This window comes from Acanthaster planci, linkage group LG10, assembly GCF_054643075.1.
Source record: "Acanthaster planci isolate LZ-2023a linkage group LG10, COTS_SCS, whole genome shotgun sequence".
Classification (NCBI taxonomy): Eukaryota; Metazoa; Echinodermata; class Asteroidea; order Valvatida; family Acanthasteridae; genus Acanthaster; species Acanthaster planci.
The window spans coordinates 7451669-7472874 of record NC_141786.1 but is presented as its reverse complement, the minus strand read 5'-3'; the positions used below and the strand labels follow the sequence as shown (position 1 = coordinate 7472874).

Sequence of the window (21206 nt, the reverse complement as noted above, 5' to 3'; positions counted from 1 at the left end):
CATTGTCTCAACAGAGGGCGCTCTGTTAAAACACCAGCAAAGTCCCGTCCGTCCTCTAGCCTCGACATTAATTGTCATTTTGTGTAAGTTTTTCCTGTGTTACGACACTTTGTTTTACGGATTCAAAATATGTCTTTAGATGCAGAAGTGTGCTCTTTGGTTCTTAAGGTTGTGAGTTGTGAGGATTAGGGGTTCCCTGACTCGTTTGATGATGTGAAAAATGAAAACAAACTTTGTCCTGTTGGCGGACATATCAGAGTAACACAAGGCCGAACACTAACAGCTGAACATTGTTTACGTAGGTTGCATGTATGCATGCGCCGTAAGCCTATGCGTGTACGATATGTAGGCCTCGAGGCCAGTGCTCTGTTGGAGCCTAGTCGGTTTCCAGAACTAGCAATTAGTAGCATGACTAACTTTGGGCAAAGTCTGATAGTTGATAATTTATAGCTGGGAGTCTGTGAGTCATTTTGAACATGTTCGTTTCTGGTACAATGGAAATGCAAGGTATGAACATGATCTTTGAAGTTTGAGCAAATTTGCCTTTGTTGAGCTTTTTTGGATAAAGTCGTAATTTCTTTTCAAGTTTCAGTGTTAGTTATGTTAACATGGTTGGGTCGAAAATTATCAGAAGTGATGTTATTGTTAAAAGATTTTTTTTTATCAGCTGTAACTTGTAATCATTGTTGCGAGTGACATGAACTTGATCAGGTGCCAAGAATTTAGTTGTATCGAGAAGTCATTCCCATACAAGTCACTGCGGTTAATGTGGGTCAATTGCCTTATTTTTACACCCGGCCACCGCACGTGTTGACCAGAGACCCACAGTTACATGCCCAAGTGATGCATGATTCATGAATTTAATTTTCTGATTATGTTTGTGGACAGAAAGCCATCGAACCTGTGAAAATGAGTTTTGGCTGAAAGTGTAGGCCCAGAAGAAATTTTATAACTTAAAGTATACATGTGCATGTAGCTGCAATGAATTTTTCTCAGACACAATTTTTCTTCAACTTTGTATTGTTCTTCAGCACATGAAAACTCTTATTTTGTCACTCTTCATTCTTATTGGTTAAATGCATTGCAGAGTGCATGTTTTTAAATGATTCAAATTACTCATGCTTTCTGAGACACTTGAGGGCGCTGTTGCTGTGACGTCATCAAGGGAAGGCATGGTTCAGTGCATAGGTGTTTCTGTTCAAATCATGAACCCTGAGTGTACTTAGTGAAAACATTTCTGAAAGAGGGATTGATGCTTTCTTCTTGTTGTGTACATAAACAACAAGGAATCAGAAAAGAAAACTGTGTCCAGGGAAATCTACAAAAATACAGGACTTTTTGTGTAAAAACTAATGTAACATTGAGGTTTTCTTCCTGGATGGCATCATGGTGTTGCTCATGAATATGGAAATCATCATTAGCATAAAACCTAAAAGGCAGGAAAATACCCTTTGAAATAGTGAAACAAAAGATTGTCTTAGATACAAAGGTGCATTTTGAAGGTTTGTATCAAAACAAATTGATTGCAGCTACCCTTCAAGCACAGGGGGGTTCCTAAGTAAGGAACCATCCATCTTTTCCCTCTAGTTTTCACTTATGAACTGAAAGTACTTTTCCTTGAGACCCCTTTGCTCCTAGGGAGCAGATCTTGTAAGGAAATAACAAAACATTTTCTGTCCTACCGGTATCTGCAATGCACTATCATTTTGAGTTTTGAAAAAGTGTACGTGGTCCCTAATACTCCTCCCCATGAAAGAGCCCGGAGCCAGATCAGTCGATTTAGAATTGTTGGCTTTCTCTGTTCGGCTGGTGTTCCCATTTCAAAATGTGAGTGTACAGTACGTGTATGTGATATGTGAGTGCTGTTGTCCCAACTTTGTCCAGTGCCTACTTTGGGCAAGCCCAACTTTGGTTGAGGAGAAAAACCACTTGATGAGAAAAATAACATAAGCATGATAATTTTTAGCAAAAGATAAATGGAACAAGAATAGGCCTAAATGAAAAAAAAGAGACACTGCAGGAAGAAATGAGTAGAGGAGGGAGAGAGGTCAAAGGTCAATGGAATGCAGTGACGTCAAGAAAACACAAAGCGGTGATGTGGTCATTTCAGCCGTGAAGCATCAACATGCACATGATAAGACCCTTTCAAACTTGTGACAGCCTACCTGTTGTTTGCACTATTTATGATCGGTTCAGTGTGATAACTATAAATGCGCATATACCCAATTGTGTTGGCAAAGACATGTACAACTCGTGTGTCAGTATTTGAATGGTACGTGAACATGTGCATGATGCCAAAGTGCGAATGTTCTGTATAGTGCTGTACGTGCTTTGTACCTCGCAAAGAAGATTGTTGACATCCTGAAAGTTGTAGTGACTTCGCTTGTTTTAATTGCCATGAAAATCTAGATTTGGCTGAATGTGTCACTTCAACAGGTGCAGATGAAGGTAATACGCTGACACAGAGGCACAATGGCAGATGAAGACATGGACATAGCCACTGACTGTGACAAAGAAGTGTCTAATCACATGGACACCGATGACAAGGGCCGCAATCACGGCAACGACAGAACTACTGAACACGAGCTGGCGGAGAATGCAGTCAGACACATTGGACCCGGTGACAAACTAGGGAGCAAAGACAGTGGGGAAATGGGAGAGAACTGTACTGAGAACAGTACAATTCTTCCAGAGGTGAGCGACAGGCACACAGACGGAGGGGGCACGACAGACGGAGCGTCCCTTGATAAGAACTCGACTAAATTGGACAAAATGGCTACTGGAGAATCTGGCAAAAAGCCAGAGGGAAAGGCAACAGAGGATGCAACAGCTGTAGATGGGCAACAGTCTAGCACAGAAGCTGCCACAGCCGGAGAAAACCCTGGTAAATCAACAGAGGGTGGAGAGACAGAAGGAGGAATGGCCACCGATGATGCTAAAAATGCATCGAAGAAGAACTTGTGCAAGTCCCTCAAACTGTTGGACAGTCTCAGAGCGGAGTCGTTCTTGAAGGATCGGAAGTCGCGACCTTCCAGACGGTCATACCGTCTGCGGAACAAGGAATCGGGGGAAGGCGACCGGTCCGACAGCAGCGACGAGGACGAGAGACGAGGCACGGACTCCAGCACGCGCAGCCAGCGATCGCACAGCGACAGCAGCGAGACGGAGTCGGACATGGAGCGAGAGGGCAACGAGGAGAGGGGAAGCGATGCCGCCGATGCTGAGAACAAGACCAGTGGCGCTGAGCTCTGCAGCGACCTGGAGGACGAGCTCCTGGCCAAGCAGCTGCCCAACCCCAGCTGGCGCGCCATACCCATGCTGCGCGCCCGCCAGATTGGCGCGCCCAAGGAACAACTCAGCTTCTGCTACAAGGCCATCGGCAGCGCGCACATGGTGTCACGCTTTGAGAAGTACTGTGAACTGAAGCACCACGAGGGATGCGTGAACACGCTCCACTTCAACCAATCGGGAAAGCTCCTTGCGTCGGGGAGTGATGACCTCAGCATTGTGCTCTGGGATTGGGCAAGACAGAAGACCGTGCTTGTTTACCCAAGTGGGCACAGAAGCAACGTTTTTCAGGTAAGCCTGTCAAAGTAAAGGCCTATACTATGAGACTTGTCAATTATTGTGCAGCAGTTTGTCCCTCTATCTTACATTCAGTCCCATGCATGAGCCAGTTTTTGAGCCTTTTATAGATGGCACCTTGTGACTTTCGCCCTCCATCTTGATGCGCTATCCAGTCAGTATTTGAGGCCTGTTTGTTTCAAGCAGATCTGGATCTCGATCAGTGATCGCAGCGGTGGTTCGCACCATCCATAAAGTACGTGTGCCATACATGTACGTTCTGGTGTCAGTGAACCAACGTGGGATCACTGATCGTGATTCGAATCCATGTGAAACCAACAGGCCCATGGATCAGTGCTCTTGACATTTACATGTAGCTCCCTAGAATTAATGAAAGCCACTTGGAACTGTAATGTCACTTCTTCAAGATGTGGTAAATGTATTTAATGCCCATCGAAATCTCCGGGCATGCAACCTTTCATAATCTGCCGATTTCCTTTTGATGTTTTACCTGTATTTATAGACTTTTTTTCATCTGGCCTTAATTAAAGTCAGGTTTTGCTGCAAAATGTACATGTATACCTGTATGCCCCACTACTTTTGAACCATTTCAAAGTTTAAAAATGTCCTCCTTGTACCTAACGTACATGGAGGACATTTTAAAACTCATCATGAACAATGTAATGATTCATCATGATGACTGGTCTAGGAAGTGTGGGGTGATGTATGCACTCGTCCCCACGCTTGAGTGATTTCGAATGAGTTTGTAAACAGAGTTTTTGCCCAAGCATCGTCTGAATTCCAAAAAAAGTGACAGTGGGGCAGGAAATGTTGCACACATGGTAAACTAATGACCATCAAGGGTCAGTGTTTGTAAAGTCCAACATTGTGAAAGACTGTGGTTTTGGTACCTTATCCTGCCTTCTAAAAAGTTTGTATTTTCAACTGTTTAACCACTTCTTGCTGGGGCAGTTATCAATGTTGATGATGCTGGGCCGGGATATTTATCATTTTTTTCTGTTTCAAAACTCTTTAAAAATTCCTATCTTCATTTACTGGACACTTACAAACACGTGAAGGACTGTCTGGTGTCTACTGTAGCCGGACAGACAAAATCCATTGACGCCTGAGTATTTCAGCCAGGCCTGCAGCCTTGTAAAAAGAGCCCAGATTTTGTGGTGTTATATAACTTTCTTTTGTTCATGAACCTGGCACAGTGCGCTGCTGAAGTCTTTTCAATAGGGGCCAAATTAGTGTGCAGCGGTGCTATGTGGCTCATCGCTGCAGTGGTGGAGCGCTCTTGTCCCTGGTGGTAATCCGCTTGCACTAAGTGCCCAAAACCGTGGTATACTGTTTCAAAACAAGGCTAGATTGTCTCCACTTTTGAGAGTGAAAAAATGTCAGTAATTCCCAGCAGCTCGGTCTTTTGTTCGGAGTACGGTATTTTATTACAAGGCCTTGTTCCCTTTGTCCGAGTTCGGAGACCCCGGCCATGCATATAAAGCATATGTGTCCGGTACCGGAATTCCCGGCAGGGAGTGGTTAAAATAGCTATGTACCTTGTTCAAGTGTGTTGTGGAATGATCACAAAGTGGTTGAAGGGGATCTTGTTTTCATTCATCTTGGGTACATGCAAGCAATTCTTGTCAACACTTACATGTAGACTCAATGGACTATTCCTTAGTTGTAGACTGACGGCCAGTCATAGCCATGTCCAAAATGGACTTCCAGAGCTACGGCTACATGTCGGTCTGTTGTCTGCACATCTCCGTGTGTTTCCAATGGAGCGAAGACCTAGACACAGCTCTAGACATCAGATTGGGATGCAGCCACAGTCTACCGGTGGCTGATAAACTAAACATACAGTTGTGCTCAAGTGATGTGGAAAGTGGAACGTCTTCTAACAAAGCCTCATGCTGTTCAGGAATTTTCTCATCGAGGGGGGGTTTCCAGTCACAAAGCCGAACCTGAGAATGCAAAATGTGACAGGAATTTGTCTGGATATCAATCTTTTGGGGCAGGCCAAGTTCATGCCCTTCAGCGGGGACACGACTCTGGTCAGCTGTGCCCGGGATGGTCAAGTCCGTGTGGGGGAGCTGTCCAGCACCGGCATCTGCAAAGGAACCAAGAAACTGGTCCAACACAAGGGAGCCGCCCATAAGGTAGGGAAACACAGTTGACAGGGAAAGGTTTAAACACGAATAGACTCTTGGACTGAAACTGTGCCCAAATTTACAAATACATTGCGCCAATTTTAGACTTTGCCCGCTTATTCCTGGTTACCATTTCTATTTTTTTTTCTGTATCTAATCAGTCGTGAGCTGTATCTACTTTCATGACTTTCTGTAGACTTGATCTGTTCTTGGTAGGCAGGAATACAATGTATGTAGGTTACATGTATATCTAAAAATTGCAAGTGCAGTACACTGAATAAATACCGGGTACTTTCAGTACAAGCCAGTGTTGTTGCATCTATCACAAGTTCTATTCCAGGTCCTTTCACGAGACCAGTGGTAAGTAACAGTGTGAGCAATAGGAAGAATGCTAGTTACTTTTCATTTGAATAATTTGTGACTTGACTCGAGTGATTGACTTTTGATGCACATGTACATGTAGGAACTGGTTATGGACTCATCTACGACTCTTCATAACCAAGCACCGATACATTCCGTACTTTGAACCACAACCCTACATTGTACATGTACATGAGTATGAGACTCGTTGCTTAAGACGTTACATGTACAAGAACAGGTGCTTCTCTAATACGTCACTTTAAAAGCGATGACAACATCATCTTGAGTAATTAATGAGATGGTTAACATAAATTAACTTGTTAGGATTATACATGTATAGGACTACAAGTAGGGGAGCATCTCCAAAAGTCTGAACACAGAGGAACGTTTAATGAGAGGATGGTTAGTTCCAATTTTGACTACCTTTCTGCCCATGTTTTGGTTGCCTGACAGCTTGGTCTGGAGCCGGACTCTCCCGTTGTGTTTCTCTCATGTGGCGAGGATGCAGCCGTGTACAACATTGACCTGCGGGGCTCCAAAGCTACCAAGTAAGGCTGGGTTGTCATCAAGAAGGGCATAGTAGGGGGCGGGGCACCAGAAGGGGATATGTAGTTACTAGACATGTACGTGAGTGAATTCTCAAAGTTTATTCATTGAGGGTACATGTAAGACAATGACAAACGAATGCTGTTGGCAATATGGCTTTGTCACATTCCACTTTTGTACACATACCGTTGAAAACACAAGAAAGTGGACACAGTGCGATTGAACTTTGCGCTTTGCAAATCTCGTTGTAAACAACATAGACAATTTTGCACGGACCTTGTTGTCTACTTGGAAATTGCCATTAAATCCCATTTAGTTCAGTGAAATCGCGATTTGTATAGCTAAAGAAATAAAAAGTGCGATTTATATTTAAGCACAATAGAACTGCGATGATATCACTATTTCCATGTGAGGGAAATAATGTTTTGTAGAGAACGCTGTGCGTTGCAGGATGCATCATGACAGTATGCCCGTGGCTGCCTTCCACGGTCAGTAGCTTGCAACGTCAGACCAGATGATTTCCGGTTAACTTGTAATACCGGTAGGCTTCACAACGGTGCATTTTATTATTGATAAAAAATGCATTTGTAGCCATTCAGCTAAATTGCAGCAAAATCCAAATAAAAACAATTATAGTAAAACGACAAGTTAGGACGTTAAACAGGCAGAAAAAAAAAACTCAAATGAGAAGTGTATACATACATCACACCAAACAGATCTGATGAAAACTAAAAAATTCCATTCAAACATGTGGCAGACGTGCACTTAATCAGAGAATTTGTGAGTGAATTTATTCCATGTGGCTGTTTTCAAAACGGTACTTATTTAGAAAGTGGCCAGAAAACAGAGGGAATCCATATTACACAGCATGCTCTGGTTAGCAGCACTTTGTCGGTAGCAATTACGTAAGTCCAATATGACTGACAGGATTGTTTTGTGCTCAACACTACTGTGCGCTGCATTTGCACACTATGAATTTCATATACAATATGCGGTACATACATGTACATGTTCCGCCCCTGTTCTACTTCCTGTCATCTTTACTAAAGCCGTGTTGGAAACAGGCTTCCAGAGCAACAGCTAGGTCTATTGCCTGGGCTTCTCCATGTCTGTGTAATGGATTGAGGACCTAGCTCTTGACAAGAAATTTGGATGCAGCTTGAGTTTCACTTATGTGCCACTTTGAGACAACTGTTACAGAAAAAGTCACTGAAGTCGGGTTGCTAGCTAACTAAACCGATAGTTTGGTATACTACTGTACATAAGGAAGTCTTGGATCAAGACTGGATTTGTACTCAAATTTCCCTAATGCCCTTACATACATGTATGTACATGTATATCCATATGTATGCATGTAACTCGGCTTTATCATTGATTTAAGGTGCTATCAAGAATCTGAACCAAATCCAGTCGTGGCAGTCTCAGTGTGCTGAGACCGTAAACATGTCCGTTTCATTTTTCAGACTGGTAACCGTGAAGGAGGAGGTGCGGAAAGTCCCCCTTTACACCATCTTCCTCAACCCCATGAACACCGACGAGTTCTGTGTGGGCGGCCGGGACCACTTCGTGCGCATCTACGACCGCAGAAAGGTGACTGACGAGAGGGAGGGTCTGGTGAAGAAATTCTGCCCCCATCACCTGATGGGCAGCGAGACGCGTGCCAACGTCACTTGCTGTGTGTACTCCTACAACGGCAGAGGTAGGGCATTTCAACGTCTTATTAATTTTTGTCTATTTATTTGTTTTTAGACAAATTACAGGAAAACGAATTAAGAAAACATCTCAAATGTGCACGAGTGCCCAACAGTCACTCTTGTGTATGTATTTTCTACATGGAACACAAACATGCACAGGTTCAGTGTGTACACAGTAGATTGCCAGCACAAAATGACACAGGGTCTTTTGTGCAGTCCTCTTCACTGCATTTGGTTTACTGCACAATTATGCACATGAAACAGTGAAGCACAGTTGTTGGGCAGCACAAAAGTGCAATCTGAGGGACTGTTGGTACAGTGCACAACACAACACAGCTGTGCTTCTTTGAGGTGTTTACCAAGTGACCCAAAGAGTGACTTCAGCATAGGAGGGTTAAGCTCTGAGACAGAGTTATGGAGCGACATTTGCCAGACCATCTGGTCATGGCAGATGGACGTTGGAGGGCTCTTCACACAGTTGACCTCCACAGACAAGTAGTCAGTATACAGACTTTGCTGAGGTGTTGTCACAGAAAAGTGTGACCCTATTAAAGTCGTCAGAGAAAGGTTTGAGTATAAGGTCTTGAAGAAGATCTTGCACTGTGTTATTTTTCACCCAGTTGTTGCCAATTTTTAGTCTGCATGCGCAGTACATCAAAACAAAGAACTCCATTTGCTCTTTCTCATGCAAACTATAACAGGATTTCATGTGCAGGTACATGTACCAGAAACATGGCCTTAAGACTCATTTTGCTGGATTCCGTCACAACTGTTCCAAGTTTATACACGTCCTGGGCGAACTTGATGGAAGTGTCGCATGTTTTGTTTTGTCTGGCATTTTGACTCCAGAAATCTTGGCCAGCTACAATGATGAGGATATTTACCTGTTTGACAGCACCCACAGCGACGGTGCAGAGTCGGTTCACTGCTACAAGGGTCATCGCAACAACCAGACAGGTAAGGGGGAGGGGTCGCTGTGCATTAGTCTTGATTCAAGGTGCTACATGCGAGTCCAGTGAGGCTGTCACCAAGTCAGTCCAACAATCCCAAATCCACATTCTCCACAAAACTTGTTGGAGTACATTTATTTTATTTTATTAGGACACTTTAAAGTATGTTATTCGACCTAAAAAGTGAATGTTATAAGACGCCAGAGCTTCTTCCAAGTTTCAGGCCATGGAAAGAATTTAGCATGATGATAATCAATAGGAGTTACCATCATGTTTTACTTTATACCCGGAGGATTGATTTTCACCAGGATGTCAAACTCAAGTCACCAATCACCTTAAGTCTGTCACAAGTAACCACAAGGTAGTCATAAGTAATCACTAGGCAGTCACAAGTAATCACAAGTCAGTCACAAGTCACCACAAGGCAGTGACAAATCACCTTAAGTCAGTCAAAAGTAATCACTAGGCAGTCAAAAGTCATCACAAGTCAGGCACAAGTCACAATCACCCTAAGTCAATCACAAGTCACAGGTCAGTCACAAGTCACCACAGGTCAGTCACGAATCATACACAAGTCAGTCACACGTCACGCAAAAGTCATGACAAGTCGTTCATTCCTAAGTCCTGTTGCAAACCTGGGAAGTGGTGAATCAGAATTCTCAACGACTATACGGCATTGTTGCACTCTGTTTTATCTCTTTGTCGCATCAGTAAAAGGGGTCAACTTCTACGGGCCCCAGAGCCAGTTTGTGGTGAGCGGCAGCGACTGCGGCAACATCTTTCTGTGGGAGAAGAACACGGAGAAGATCGTCCAGTACATGAAGGGCGATGTACAGGGCGTGGTCAACTGTCTAGAATCGCACCCGTCCAGTGCGGTGCTGGCCACCAGCGGGCTAGACCATGACGTCAAGATTTGGATGCCCACTTCCGCCGAGCCCACACAGCTGGAAGGATTGAAGCAGGTGAGAAGTTGTTCCTCGTTGTGACTGCAGCAGAGTTGCAATCAAATGACTAAAGGCCAAAAAAAAAAAGTTGAGGGTCCTGTTTCGGCTACCTGCCCTATTTGGACCGCGTGACCATAAGGTTTTTTTAGACACGGTTTGTAAAATTTGAAATTGGAAATAAAGAAATTTAAGAAGATTATGTATTGCATGCAATTTGCACTTTTGATACTGTACCGCCCAACCTCTCTCGTGGTCATTTCCATGCAGGTAACACTTGGCTCCTGACTGAATCAGAGTTAGAAAAAGAGCGCCCTCTTCCCTAAAAATCCTTCCTGCCTAGCCTATTTCCAGATGTCATGAAATGGGAAACAGGACTTTTTTCTCACCTAGTCAGCCACATGTTGTGTTGCAGTCCAAGTACCACAAGTCAAGTACTAAACAAGCCCCCACAATTCTTTCACTAGTACCACAGTGGTTGTAAATAGCCTACATGTAAATACGTTCTTGTGACATAATTACAGAAATAGATATTTGTGACATAGTCAACTGTAACCACCGAAAGTCGCCAGATCTCAGGACTGATTCAAGTAGATGTCATTTCTGCACACTGCTTTGAGCTTGAAGTGCAATGTGCAGGTTTTAGAAGTAGCAAAATGCACTGTTGGTGAAAAATTCACTTCCCCCAAAGTTTGTTTGTTCTTGTTACATTTTCTGCTTAACTGCTACCCGGAACAAGTCACTCTGGTCATTTACTCCCAGCATAGCATAAGGTACAGGCAGGCAAACATGAGCTTAAGTACACCAGTACTCAAGTCGGAGGCTGAGTGCATGTGTACGGGGTAATCTGTCTAGTAGATTCACCAAGCACCAGAGCAAGTTCTACACCAAGGAGTACATCGGGTGCCGAATGTCATGCCAAGTTGCCAAGTTTAATCGAAAAATAAACAAAATATTTCTTATCAATTAACAAATGAATACAAATTACACATTCATGTTATGCATAATGAAATAAACATTGATTTTCTAAATGAGCCGATACAGCAGACTAGCATTACATCTATAGCGGGCACACTTTGAACTGCCCCTTAAACATCATGTTGAATATGCCTACATGATCGTGCATGTGGAATGTACACGTCGCTGATCTGCTACAATTGAACTTGATGTCTCTACAAAGTTTCACAAAAACCCTTAAAACTTACAACTCTGCCGGCCTCTTGGAAAGTTCCACGACAGCTGTAGACAATGTACTGTACATGTACATGTACTGCTACAAAGTTGACCAATAACCCAAACTGGGAATTTTTATCGGCAGTTTTCTCCTTGCAGTTTATCTGGTCAACCCAACCTCTGCAGAGGCAGTCCTTCACACAATACCGTACAGTGAGTGATCACAGTGCGCGAACATTTTAGAACACGTTTTTCACCTTTGACCTTTCGGATACGTTACAGTTCTGGTCACTAGATAATTTTAGTTGGATCAGTTGTATCAAAAGCATTCCTTTATCAGTGGTCAGCCCTTGTGAGTTGTCATCTGACAGTTATGATTTGAATTGTGATTGATTTCAATACGGGGCCGGTCAAAAGATTTCAACATTTCAAACCCCCTTTTTGTTAATTCTTGTTATAAAACTCATGAGATGACTGAAACCTAGCAGTAAGCCATTTCCTTTCATAGTTGATGGGAAAACTCTTAAAGTTCCGGAATTTTCCTTGAATATTGAGCCCTGTTGTTCTTGGAAATTCAAATGAGAAACCAGTGCTGGTTTTTATTTGCAGACTATGTACAGCAACCGCCGTGAGAGAGAAGAGGAGAGAAGCAGGGAACCAGACATGATTGATGGACACATGCTGATGTTCCTTATGCACCACCTGAGACGTAGAGCTCGTAGACAGGTGAGAGACAGATGGGGTGATGTACATGCATGCATGTAGTGTGACAGACAGGGTGGTAGACAGGTTCATAAATACATGGACCCTTATCCCTATCCATGGTGAATCCAACAAGGTTGTGCAGGATTTCAATTGTCCCTTGGGGGTAAAGGTTATTGACAGGGACATGACCTATTCTGATGCACAATCTAAGTTAGACAGCTTGTAGACTGCTGAGAGACAGATGGGAGAGTTTTACATGTGGGTTGACAGACTGGGTCATAGATAGAGTCATAAAGAGCTTTATTATCATGTGCTGACTGATGATGTTCCTGATGTACCATCTGAGATGTAGCTGGGCAGAGTTACATGTAACTCTATCTGCTTAGCAAATGAAGAAAATTAGGTTTTGTCGGTGACCATGACAGTGGCAATGAATGACAATGACATGGATTGTGACTTCCGACCTGCTAAATATCGAATCTAGTATCAGATATCCTCACCGCTGCCCTTCTCCTCTCCTTAGGCCAGAGAGGCAGGGGAAATGGACAGCGACTCATCCAGCTCTGACTCAGATAGTAGTGAGGATGACGAAGAGGGACTTCCTCACGAGCGCTCACAGTGTGCTCCGTCGTAGACAGGTCACAGGGAGACAAGGTACTGTTACCAGCTGCAGTTGAATACTGAGTCACGAGTACCAATAGTTTACTCACTTTGTGAGTTTTAGTACCAGTAACTTTAACTAGCTGTAATTGAGTACCTTTTTTAGTGTACCAGGTCGCGAGTATTGGTGGTTTACTCATTCTGTGAGCTTGAGTACCAGTAAGTCTAACCAGCTATAACTGAGTGCTTTTGGTGAGTACGAGCATCATGCTGTGAGTTTAATGCTCGTGATGAATTTGAGTACCAGTAAATTTACCGAAGTGCTCATATTGTGAATAGGACTATTTTTCAAGAGCACGAATGGAAGAAATTGTTTCTGTGATTGTGAGAGTATATTTGATTAAGTACCAGTACGAGTATTAAGAGGCTCTCAAATGGGATTGTAAGTACTTCAGTTTTGGGTACTAGCAGGTGTAAATTTGAGAGATGTAATAGGCTTACAGGCAGGCACAAGTCCACCAGTGAGATCACATGTATCAGAATGAACAATGACAGAGTGATTTCTTTGTCACAGTTCCTTTTAAGTAAGATGCGACTTGAGGTTCGGTGCAAGTACCTAATGGTTGATATTTGAGGGTTCGGTTTTTACAACTCGGCAAAATTTATAAAGCAACAGTTTGAATAGTGTTTCATGACTTTCAAGGCCTTCGTTGGATTTAACATTGTTTAAAAGAAATAGGGTGAAATTTTTGTCTTGGTCGAAGTCCCATCGTTGCGTTTACTAGGAACACTTGTCACTGCTGTCCGGCTGGCTTGATCTGAATGTTCCGGGGACAGTGATGAAAACCTTTAATGAGGAGAGTAAGGGCATAATTGGATAAATCTTTCAAGTTACAATGTACATGTATCTAGGATCAAGGAAGGGATTGCTTGAAAACTTAGGCTCCCAAGTCGAACATCTGTGTAAAGATGTCATTTGGGTTTCCAGACATCTGCTATGTTTCTGGGTCCGGCTTCATTTTGATAAATTTCATCTCCAAAGATAAGAGCGCACTGCTCCTTGGAGTTCCACTTTTAGTCGTGGAAAGCTGTCCAACAGTGTTTCATGTGTAAATAATTCAGAAATGATTTGAGAGCCTGGTACGAGTACATGTACATTTATGAAGCCGAACCCGAAGAGAAAGCCAATATGTTCATGGGCAACTGTGAATGTTTGGCGGTCAAGAAGGCACCTGGTTGCCATGCGGAGAACCACAAAAGAGAAAGAAGTGTTCCAAAGTTTAAGATGCTGCCTCACATTCAGCCATCATTTTTCAGTTTTACACTTCAGAGCAAAAGCCACTGAGACTCCATGTCTGAAATCTTGTTTTGTAACCAGCCTGTCGGCTATTTGAAGCTAAAATAAAAAAAAAATCTATATCTGCATGTAAAGCTTTGATGAGAACAGACAGCCTCAAAGGACAGCTTCGGCAGTTTACCCAATCTACGAATAAATTAATGAAGAATCGGGTGTGTGGGAGAGATGTACGTGTATGAGTAACATCATATTTTTGGATGAGTTGAAGAGAATGATCTAGTTTATTGTATCATAAATATTGATAATTAATATGACTAACCTTCTTTCCAGCTCACGAATTACAATGGATGCACAGAGCTGAATAACCCATTTGTCACATTTGAAATGAGCTTTTTTTGTGCTTTTTTTCGCCCCTCTTGTTGCCGTAAAAACAAAGGAACTGCAACTGTTCATCATGTTTTGATTTTGGCAAGAGAGTTTGAAGCATGCCAGGCAATTGAAGAAGTTGAACATGTTAGAATTTAATGCAAAAAATCAATGTCCATAGTTGCAAAGATTTTTGTTATTGTGAGAAAATAAGTGTGTATTTTATTAATGTATTTACCAAGTATTATGATCAACAAATTAAATTTGTAGTTCATAGTTACGTTCACATAGGAAGACTTTTCCTTCAGTTTAAAAGTGTTTGAGCTTTTTGAGGTTATTTGGGCATAAGTTAATCTACAAGTGCATGATTTTTCGTTTCTAGCTCACAGGTATTCAAGAACAAAAAAATCAAAATTTGCATACCATAACAGAAGGAGGAACATTTCGCTGACCATGTGCTCTGAGTTGTAATCACGAAATGGCAGTTTATGTTGTTGTGTGACGATGTAAACTCTGTATGAATCTGTGCACAATCTCAGAGAAGTGTCCACGTCGTTCTTGAGCCATGGGGAAAGAGTGTTTGGCATACTCTATGTGTACATATGTGGATTTATGCTTGACCATGGAAAAGCCATGGGCATACTGTACATGTAGATACCTGACTGTGTAAGAGCCATGGGCTTATACATGCTTGGCCATAGAGAAACCATGGGCATACATGTAGATACCCGACTTTGTAAGAGCCATGGGCTTACACATGCTTGGCCATAGAGAAGCCATGGGCGTACATGTATGGATACCTGACAGTGTAAGAGCCATGAGCTTACATGTAGATGCTTGGCCATAGAAAAGCCATGGACATACATGTACAGAAACCTGACTGTGTACATGTAAGAGCCACGAGCTTACATGTAGATGCCTGGCCATAGAAAAGCCATGGGCATCATGTAGATACCCGACTGTGTTGAACCATGGGCTTACATGTACATATGCTTGGCCATAGAGAAGCCATGGGCATACATGTACAGAAACCTGACTGTGTAAGAGCCACGAGCTTACATGTAGATGCTTGGCCATAGAAAAGCCATGGGCATCATGTACAGAAACCTGACTGTGTAAGAGCCACGAGCTTACATGTAGATGCCTGGCCATAGAAAAGCCATGGGCATCATGTACATATGCTTGGCCATAGAGAAGCCATGGGCATACATGTACAGAAACCTGACTGTGTAAGAGCCACGAGCTTACATGCAGATGCCTGGCCATAGAAAAGCCATGGGCATCATGTAGATACCTGACTGTGTTGAGCCATGGGCTTACATGTACTGGTTGATTCTTGGCCATGAGCCATGGGCACTGACACATACATGTACCTGATTGAGGAAGAGCTGTGACATACATGTAAGTGCCTGATGGAAAAGCCATGGGCACAGATACTTGATTGTGGAACCATGAACATAGGTGCTTGATCACGCATAGGCAATGGATACAGTGTACTTGATTAAGGGAAAGCCATGGGCACAGATACTTGATTGTGGAACCATGAACATAGGTGCTTGATCACCCATAGGCATACAGTGTACTTGATTAAGGAAAAGCCATGGGCACAGGTACTTGATTGTGGAACCATGAACATAGGTGCTTGATCACCCATAGGCATTGGATACAGTGTACTTGATTAAGGAAAAGCCGTGGGTATACATATATATGCACTACTACATACTTAACCCTCCTTTTGCTGTATCAGTCAGTCAAAAATTCCTTCCACTTCTCCCTCTGCAGGGCGACATGTTATCATATGTCACTTGGCTGATTTTGACTAATAGGACAACTGTGTCAAGAATGCATCTGTGCATAAGACATAGGACGGTTTTAATCATGGCAAAGCTGTACATGGGCCTACACGTACAGGTTTGCCGGGTGGCCCCCTTTCTAAAAAAGACTGCAACCCAAAAGTAGCATCTATTTTCTCCCAAAAGCTTTTGCTAGAGATAATTGATTCAGTTTCAGAATTTTTAGTATATAGTCTGAAAATTTCATTTGAAGCTCTCTTTACATTTCAGAGATATTTTCAATTACGTAACACAACTCATGTTTTTGTTTATGCAGTCTCTAAATATCTCTAAATCACCACCCAACTGTTTGCATTGTTTTGAGTTCTTGGACTTTCTCTCTAGTTTTGAACTTGATGAAGTTGATGCTTATTTTGGAAGACAGGTTGTTTAATCACTGTGCAGTCTCCGAGTTTGCAGATTCAGAGTTGATTGAGTTTGCTTCAGAGAGAAAGTCGTCAGTTTTGAAAAGGTAACATTGTAAGCTTCAGTTTCATACAAAAGAACAAGAATATCCAGCAAATAATTTGAAAGTAAGTGTTACTTGTGGGTTGCATTTTTGGTAATGGGAAAGCCATGGGCACACATATGCTTGATAGTGGAAAACCATGGGCATAAGAGCTTGATCACGGGAAAGCCATGGCCACAGATATTTGACTGAGAAAAAGCCATAGGCACACATCCACACGTATGTTTGATAGTGGAAAACCATGGGCACAGGAGCTTGATCATGGGAAAGCCATGGTCACAGATACATGTACATATATGTATTTGACTGAGGAAAAGCCATGGGCACATGTTTGTTTTAGTGGAAAGCCATGGCCACAGATTTTTGATTGTGGAAGAGCTGTGGGCATACACGTAAATATTTTATCGTGGAAGGCCACGGGCATAAATCTACGTGTATGTTTGATCATGGGAAAAGTCATGGGTATTCAGTATTTGACTGTATAGGTCAAAGGAAGGCAGTATTGGTCAGAGGAAAGTTACAGACCGGTATGTTTGAAATGGAAATGCCACGGTCACTCATAGATGCAGTGGAATCCTGTATGGTCAATCTTTTGTAATGACAAAAATAATGTTTTAAGTCACTGAAAAACTGGCATCACATCAATGTGTGTCCGTCAAAACGCAAATACTTACAGTTGAATTTTTTTTTGTTTTGGTTTTTTTGGGGGGGGGTCGGAATAATGAAATTTCTTGCGAATTAGACATTTGAATATGGTTTAGTAATGTATTTTGTACATATGGCTGTGAACCACTATATTGCTTTAAAAAATAATGGCATTATTCAGAGATGATTTCTATTTATCAAGAAAAAAAGTGTTGTAAAGTTTGTCTTTTCAGTAGATAGTAATGCGTTTTTTCCTCTTTGATTTACTTCAATGCAGGAGGTGGTGGAAGTGGTTTATTTCTGAGCCAAGTGTCTGGTTTAGTGACAGGCCATGCTTAAATGGTGCTGCTGTACATGTATTTTTCAGTTATGGAGTTTGTTACCGACAGAATTTTTCTTTCTTGGCAAGGAGGAAGGAAACGGGAGGTGCAGAAAAAATGTTTTGAAAGGGATTGGGGAAAAAAAATTCTTGAAAGCAGTAATCTAGTGGTGGAGTTGCACGTGCATGTGGCGGTGTTACTTTAATAGTCTGTTGCAATGGGTGAAAAAGTTATGCGTCATTTTTGTAAAAGACTATAGAGTACCGAAGTGTGACGTCACTGTGAACCAGAAAGTGCAGTGCAAACGAATGAAGTACGCACGCTTGTTGGTTCACGCGCTGGTTCTCGCCGTAATGCCTTTTACACACTAATTGTGCACGTGACGCATTCACTTTGGTTCTCTATTTACACATGTTCATACATGTGCCTAAATTACATGTCACCCGAACCGCCTCCCAGCAGTGAAAGAAAAAAGGAAAGAAGGGAATGAAACGAGAAAAAGGAGAGGGAATGAGAGTCACCAATTTGCTTGAAAATACCTCAGAATTCATCTCCCTCTATCTGCTGTTAATGGTTTGCTGCTGATGAGTTCCCCCCTCCCCTAAAACCATCCTGGCAACGCCCATGACACTGCAGGAAATGAAAGACCAAGCCCTGTGTATTAAAGCAGTAGCATGTTGGGTCTTACCCAGCACCATCTGCAGTCCTTCAAAAAAAAAAGCAGTTAGTGCCTCCCGGTGGATTTGTAAGAATCTCGGACCAGTTTTTAAGCAGCATCAGGCACTGTGACCTTCAGTGAAATCCCACAGAGTTCTCTTCCAAGTCTAGGGGTGGCTGCTGGTGAGAGGTGCAGGGGTGGCTGATGGTGCGGGTGCAGGGGTGGCTGTTGGTGAGAGGTGCAGGGGGAGGGAAGGAGGGTGATGTGGGCCAAGAAGTGCCAACCTCATCCACCCCTCCAGGGCCCAATTTCAGGGAGCTGCTTAGCATTAGCAGAAAAGTCAGGCTTACTGCAGCTGAAAAAAATCGCTAACCTTAAGCACTTCTTCAGCAGTGCTTGGCCTGGTTGTGCATGCGGTTTCTTGTGCATAGAGAATTCAACTGTTTTGTCGCTGTATGCAAATGCAAATTCTTCCTCCGAGGTAAGCGTGCCATTTGCTATGCTTACTGCTTACAGTCTCCATAAATTACGCGGAGCCCCAGCTATATATCGTGCGCTTAGCAGCACCTTGAAATTGAGCCAAGGAATCTAACCTCAAAATCGATCTCCTAATGTGTGAATCCAGATTGTAAAATCCCATCGACATGATATTTTTGTTTTAAGGGCCTATTTACAGAGACAGGTGCTAATGGACTTCCAGGAAGTAAATTACACAACACATGTTGTTTTCTTTGGGCAAACCACACAGGGGAAGGACCACAAACCCTGAGGTGTACAAAGTGCCTGTGGTTGGTATATGGAACAGTGGTACACACAATGCCCTCCCTACAGTGGTGCAGTTTTTAAAACAATGCATTTTGTGTTTCTACCATGTCTGGAGACACTCAGGACAGTGAGCTATATGTACTTGGTAAAAATGACTGTCACACCATCGTAGTCAACCTCGTTTCCATGGGTATGATCTTGCGGCGCCAAGTTGGTTCCCACCATGCCTTGCCCGATCATTTGTATAATTTGAATATCCTGCTATTTAAATTTGGCCTTTAGTCTATTTACGCGCGACGCAGATTTATGCGTGTGTGACGTGTAGGAGAATATGTGGGCACGAGCGTGTATCTTTTGAAATACGCATGCGAATCATTTACGTTTGTGTATGTTCATCCTGAATTTCCAGTCGGCGTCATTTTTGTACTCTACACGACCAGGGGCTACGGAAAGAAGGCGCACACGGCCCACGGAGTCGAGGTTGCATCATAGTGGATTCTTAACGTGTTGAAAGTACCAGGGGACCCTCTCGTTTGACTTGGAAGAGAATCTGTATTTTGGCAGTGAACCTAAACCATGGTAGATGGATGGAGAGTGCGATTTATACATGTGCATTCATAGACATTTGTACAGATAAAGTAATTGTTTTGAATACAATTTACACCCATTAACCTGACTTCTCACACAGTGGCGTAGTTGACAACATACCACATTGATTATGGTCTGAACACTTCAAATCAATGTCCATTTATTAAAGCATGTGAAATTATTAATGCATCGTTTTTTTTTTTCAACTGTCGGTTATCATTCTGGGTGTAATCTGCATTGTTAGTTATGCAAGCATTATCCACGTTACTGTAGCCATTGTTTAATGAAAGGATTATTTCAAAATTGGTTGCTTTTCAAAGCTTCAGCATCATTGCTTGTATTGATAGCTACATTCATGTGATTTTGTTTGTTGAACAAAAGCAAACTGGGAAAATCCGACATTGGAGTTTGGTAGTCTGGTGCTGTACTAATTTAATACAAAGTGCTTTGGGAGCCAGACAGGGCATGCAATCTGTTTGGTACAGTTCCCATGACCATGAATATGCGTCTACAACTCAACAATACGAAAGTAACCAGACTACTTGATTCCAACATGGTGTCACCCTGTAGTCCATGTGTTGGATCCACCGCATTGTTTTATTTCATGTCAACATCAACTGCTTCAAACCATTTGATTAAATGAGCAAAAAAAATCCAGCTTTGGATTGTTGATAGTGAGTGTGTAGAAGACTCTGTTTCTTTGAGGTGTGGTCTTCTTTCGTGCTGTTAAGGTTTGATTTCCAAATTGAAGAAGAGGAGACGGATTACCAAGCACTGATTAACCTGTTGTAATGAAGCATGTATTTGTGGGTGAAGCAGACACAATTAACCACTTGACGCCGGAAGACGTATAAACACACATAATTTTCCTTATTTGTTCCACGGGGGACATGTACACTTGTTAAATTTTTCTTTTATTTCCCCAGTTAACATATTAATGCATCGTGCTTGGTTGGGTCAAAGTGCAATTGTAAGGTTGAAGAATTTGCAGGTAAAAAACCCGCCCCCAGCAGCTTTTTCGGGTAAGGAAATCCGTTAACTGGTTTATAATGAGCCAACTTGGTATTCCAACAGCAAAATGCATAAAGTGAAGCAAATCCTACAAGTGGAATGTTACTAGAGGGTTTGCATGGCTGCCATCGTGCAGGCCAGTACTTTAGATCCACAGGGTATGCACAAAGGAGGTTTCCATGTGGAACAAAGGAATTGCCCAGCAAGATGGCTACCACGCAAAGCCTCTATACATGTGCGCACTTGTGAGATTTGCCCTATCGGTAAGGCTGATTTATGCTGACCTACTAGCACTAAGAACCTTCAGTGGGTAGGATGCCAGGTTCTTTGTTCCCAAATGACCCCGCAAGTGGAAATACTGAACTGGATCACTGCTCAAATTTTCTTGGTGCTAATGCTCATGAAAAGCAGCAACTTTAATAAAATGTTTATAAGGGGAAATCAAATATGTGAAACTGCACTTTGTAAGCTGGTACATACACCTGTAAAATCTTGACACGCTCAGATTAATGTGGATGAAACAGGAGCCTTTCTGAGCTGACAAAGGTAATGCAAAAAACAAATCAATC

The 21206-nt window shown here is 42.6% G+C and overlaps 1 protein-coding gene across 1 annotated transcript; it reads left to right on the top strand.

The window, feature by feature from the left end:
* Positions 1-4: 4 nt before the first annotated feature.
* LOC110976778 (DDB1- and CUL4-associated factor 8-like) lies at positions 5-20300 on the top strand. The gene is made up of 9 exons (XM_022230350.2): positions 5-83; positions 2437-3579; positions 5586-5726; positions 6531-6625; positions 8087-8322; positions 9167-9274; positions 9979-10229; positions 11991-12107; positions 12610-20300. The coding sequence occupies exons 2-9, from the start codon at positions 2473-2475 to the stop codon at positions 12718-12720; spliced, it is 2166 nt and encodes a 721-aa protein (XP_022086042.2). The 5' UTR covers positions 5-83; positions 2437-2472; the 3' UTR covers positions 12721-20300.
* Positions 20301-21206: the final 906 nt, after the last annotated feature.